General features: G+C 39.3%; 1 protein-coding gene across 1 annotated transcript; it reads left to right on the top strand.

The window, feature by feature from the left end:
* The first annotated feature begins 3812 nt into the window (after positions 1-3812).
* LOC138293846 (uncharacterized) lies at positions 3813-4178 on the top strand. The gene has a single exon (XM_069233156.1). It carries the CDS (start codon positions 3813-3815, stop codon positions 4176-4178), a length of 366 nt encoding a protein of 121 aa, XP_069089257.1.
* Positions 4179-5331: the final 1153 nt, after the last annotated feature.

Raw genomic sequence — 5331 nt, 5'->3', positions numbered from 1 at the left:
CACATCATGTATGACATGCAGATAATAGGTATCCTGTCTGGTAGTCGGTAAGAAAAGCTATGTATTGCAGTAGAGAGAAAGGAACATATAGATTTTATTAGGCATGTTCGTTGCCGAGTAACCCATACGCAAAAGATGAAATCACAGACACTTTATTCCACTTTATTTCCTGGCCTCACCCTCAAGTCGAAAATAATTAAATCAAATAGATTCACTTGACAGTAAGGGAAGTAAAAGGAAAGAAAATGTGACTTAGGGACTGATTTAGAGGACTAGAGTTTGGCAGAGGGGTTACTCTATCACAAACGTGACAGATATTTAATCCACTGCATTACAACTCATAATACATCAGACAGGATATACCTCAAGTTTGTGCTGGAGAAACCATCTCCGCCAAACTCTCAATCAGGCTCCAGCAGAGTAAGGTACAGGGAAACGTCTGGGTAGGTATGGTAGAGGTTTGCTATAGATTACTTGGGGGGGGGTTTCACTGATGATATATTTTTGGATTAGTTAGTTGCTGTAGTCAAAACTGAAAGTTAATGAATGACATATTTGAACAGGTGTAAATCCATTATGGAAGCTATATAAAGTATGACCCACATGTTCTGGCGGTAACAGCTGGCACATGACAAAAATGTGTTTTTTTTCAATGCGAAGTTAAGAAATAATCATCTGATACTAGGGGAGGTGACTGAGTGGGATCTGTGAGGGAAGAAAAAGATACTTTGCTTTTGTTTCGGTTTGCAATTCATTGAAAGCTTTGCAAATGCTACATTAACAGAATCAGACGCACATTGCACAGCCAAAACTGCAGTGCCGGATGGAAACAAGCTGCAGTTGGGTGGGGTCATTATCATCAGCATCATAGCCCATGGGTCATGAATCATGAAGTGCCATGGGCAAAGAGGTCATGGATGATGATTGATGGGTGGGTTCTGCCTGACTTAACACATACAGTGGTTATAGTAGTAATTGTCAAAAACCGACCAATGTTACTTACCATCACCTGTCCGTGCCGCCGTAGAGACTCCCCATTCAGGTGCTGCATTTGGCACACACTAGTGCTGGCCCAGCAGTGGTGGTCTGTGCGGGTAGAAAAAACATCATTACACATTATAGATACCACATACACCTCCCCCCTTTTTTTACTGAAATACAACTGTAACACATGACTACAGTTGAGTTTGCAGTATCTCCTCTCTTCCATCTAAAATATCACATTGGGCATTTCGCTGGTTGACAATGTTAGAAAAAGCCAGTAGCCAAGCCAACCCTAATGGAGGGGCAGAGATAAGATGATTATTGTGAGTTATTTGAAGCACAATGAAAGGGTAGAATAAATTGGTCAATGGAGCACATATGGTTTGGTTTTGGTTGTACATTTTGGCAAATGCAATGGGACCATCATACTACTTTACTGCCATGCTGCACTGTTACTGAAACTACTGGGATAATACAACACAGCATTAGGGTGGGTGCACCATAACCTTGGCCACTCTTTTGTCATTTGAGCAGGAGCAAGAAATAGAAAGTCTTCTCAACAAGCAAGCATAGAAGAGCTTGCTTGGGTCTGCAAACTCTAAAATATTCCTAGTAGACTACCTAATCTAGTATTTTAATCCTGCAGTGCCTGTCCACAGGGTATAACGTTAGGGGTGTGGGACAGCATACCCATGCAGAAGAAAGTTTAAGCTACAGATTTCAGAAACAGGAGAAAGTCAGCTACAGAAATAAAGAAAAAAGGATAATGCAGGGTGGGATAACAATTACAAGGCCATGGAGTGTAGGTGGCACTGCACAAAAAAACAACTGCAACCACGTCCTCACTAAAAATGATGCTAGGCTGCCTCCTTTGATAGAGCCGACGGCCGAAGGTTTAGAGGTTTGCCTCACCCCGTGCCCTGGCGCCACCTTGTCCACCACATTCTGCTGTGGCACTGGGTGTGATATAAAAAAAAAAAGCCAGGCGAAAAAGAACTAATAGACAGGGAGAAATTAAGTTAGAAGAAGTTAGGGGAAAAATAATTAAGGGACAAAAAAGTCATGGAAAATAAGAAAAAAATGCAAAAACATAAACCACACAACACAAATACACACATTAGTGAAATAAGCATAAAACAGGGGCTGATAAGTAGGATAGAGTAAGGATTGCCTAGTTATAGATTACACTGAAGAGTAGGCCCATGCCAATGCACACAAAAGGAAAAACAAGATTGGCGCACATGCGAGCCACAGTATGGTGCTGTTCGTGCTTGAAACGGAGAGGGCGCGAGCGCATCAATCAGTGCGAATGGGCAGCAAGCACAATTCCGCCCACTAGTGCAGAGGTAGGCGGAGTGTTGTCTTCACTCTGCGGAATTCCACGTAGCAGAACACTGCAAACGGCACCTACTCTAAAGTGGAATGCTCAATAGCAAGAGATGAGTCGGTAACGCATTTCAGTAAAGTTTACTCTACTTCCCAGAAAGAAAATTCCCAGGCAGTTAAGGAGGAGGGGTGCCAAACAATAGAAGCCCTGTTATCTTAGTACCTTCTCTTTGGTTATAGATATAGGCCCATAATTAAGAAAAAGTGGTGCATTAGCTATGATGCTCCACTTTTCTTGTGCTCCGCCCTTTACCAGCACCTAACGACACCATGGTTGCATTCTATTTATAATACGGCACACCATGATGGTTGTTAGCACAATAACGTCAAAATTGTTGCCGCTATTGTGGAGCTTGCTACACTAGTGTAACAAATGTTGACGCTAGTGCAGCAAAATGCATGGAGGCCCATAGGTTACAATGAGAGCGTCAGTTTAATGACTGATTTGAGCAGTCATGAAAAATGACATAAAAAATGGCACAGTGAAATCTTTTAAATTTCACTGCCATTTTTGCAGGCCTCCTAGCGCCGAAACGCACCCTTGCATACATTGTGCCTGGCGCAGGCTTAAATTGACAAAAGGGGCTACAAACTGACATAATGCATACATTGCACCACTTTGTAAATATGATGCAGCAGAAAAGCCACTTTAGCGCTGCCTTAGTATTAAAAAAAATGACGCTACGGCAGCGCTAAGGGCTCTTAAATATGACCCCTAGTTCTTTGTGTGAAGGACAGCCTGGGTAGAAACGTCCAAGCCCAGACAGCATTCCAGTGGACGTTTATAAAGCTAACACCTACATGTGGGCTATGATGTTAGCAAATGTACTTAGAGCCGCAACAAGAAGTATAATTCCCTCGTCATAATTCAATGCTATAATTGGTTTCATTTTTAAATAAGCATTGGAAAAGGCAAAAGGTCTGGCATTGGTCATTAGGCTTTTGAAGAGTCTTTTGTCATGTTTTTTGCAAAACGTTATTGTTCAGGAAGCTCTCGGATCTTTAATAATTTATGGAAAAACCATTGGCTAAGGGTGAAAGTGCTTTTCTCTGTCTCAAAATAGTAAACATTACCATAATACATTTGGTAATGAAGGGAACTACCTTGTGTGTAGATGTGTTCCTTGTGAAAGGGCAGAATGTTGTAAGTCAAAGTGAAGTCAGTCAATGGTGGAAGTGGGCTAACATTGCCCCTTGATGCATGCTATAAAAGGTAGTAGAATTATATGAATTTCACTGTCACAGACTAATGGAGAACATCTGACTGAAAACCCCTATAAGTAATTATGTTTTACATCCTTTTAGTAAAATCAAAAGGTCTTCGCTGACAAAGAATTTTAAGAAAGAAGGGAATAAGAAAGTACAGAAGGAAGAAAGGCAGGTAGGCATACAAAAAAAAAGGAAGAAAGGCAAAAAAGGAATGGAGGGAAGCAAAAAAGGCAATGAAAGAAGAAGAAAGGCAGGGGGAAGAAAGAAAGAAAGAAAGAAAGAAAGAAAGAAAGAAAGAAAGAAAGGAAGAAAGAAAGAAAGAAAGAAAGAAAGAAAGAAAGAAAGAAAGAAAGAAAGAAAGAAAGAAGGAAAGAAAGAAAGAAGGAAAAAGCAAACTAGCAAGCAGGAAAGAAGGAAGAAAGAAGGCAAAACAGATGGAAGCAAAAGAGATAAAAAAGAAAGTCAAAATAGAAAGAAGCAAAGGGATAGAATACAAAAACGAAATAAATAAGGAATTAATAAAAGAAGGCAAAACAGGAGGAAAGAAGGAAAGAAAAAAGAAAGGCAACATGGAGAAAAAAACAAAGGAAAAGTCATAAAAACAAAAAATTAAAGAAGAAAAAGGAAGAAACAAAAGAAGTTAAAAAGAAAGAGATATGGAAAGAAAGAAGGCAAAAAGACAGATGGAAGGAAAGAAGGCAAAAAAAAGAAAAAAGAAGAAAATTACAGTAGAGAAAGAATGCAAAAAAGAAATGAACAGGGAAAAAGTAATGAAGGCAAGAAATAAAGCTGCAAAAAGGAAAGGAATGAATGAATGGAAAAGGAAAGAAGGCAATAAGAGAAAGAAAGAATCAATGAAAAAAGGCAAAAGAGAAAGAACGAAGGAAAAAAGAAAGAGAGAAGTAATGAAAGGAAGAAAAAAGGAATGAAAAAGGAAAGAAATCAGCAAAGAACGATAGAGAATGAAGGCAAGAGAGCAAAAAAGGAAGAAGGAAAGAAAGAAAGAAAGAAAGAAAGAAAGAAAGAAAGAAAGAAAGAAAGAAAGAAAGAAGAGAAGAGAAGAAAAAGGAAAGGCAAAAAAGGCTAAAATGAAAGAAATAAAAAATTAAAAAAGAACTGTTACAAGTGTGCTGCAGATTAAACATGATAAAGTTTAGTTTTCATTTTGGGCAAAGATTATTACCGAACCATTGGTGAAACCAAGTCCAGGAACACAATATTGTATATTGTGAAATCGCAGTTGTCTAGGTCAAAAATAATTTACAACAACATCAGAAGGAGACAGGAACTGATAAAGCTAGAATGTGCCCTGTGCTGATTATATATGCATCCTACTAACACATTAGGCCCCACTAGCACTAAAGGGAACTTGCTTCTGTGCAGATGTCCACCTTGTAAAAGAGAAAAATGCAGTCACTAAAAGTGACGTTAAACAGAGGTTTAACTAGGCTGACCCATTTCCTCATGCTGTATGCTGTAGTGGGCGGAAGCAAAATGAGAATGACACAATGACAGACCAATGAGTGAAGGTAGGTGGCTGAAAACCCCTACAAGTAAGCATATTATACATTAGTAAAATCAAAAGGTATTGGCTAATGGCAGACCTAAAAATGGGCTAGAAAAAATCCCAGCTGTTATAGATCCATATATCCGCTAGTCTCTACAGTTATAATCTTGGGGAGAGCTCTACTAGCCAGATTAGAAACCTGGCCCAAGCAGAAAGAAATGCTTCCTGAAGTACAATAGGGTTTT

This window comes from Pleurodeles waltl, chromosome 4_2 (assembly GCF_031143425.1).
Source record: "Pleurodeles waltl isolate 20211129_DDA chromosome 4_2, aPleWal1.hap1.20221129, whole genome shotgun sequence".
Lineage (NCBI taxonomy): Eukaryota > Metazoa > Chordata > Amphibia > Caudata > Salamandridae > Pleurodeles > Pleurodeles waltl.
The sequence above is the reverse complement of the archived record's forward strand: the minus strand, read 5'-3'. Positions and strand labels throughout refer to the sequence as shown.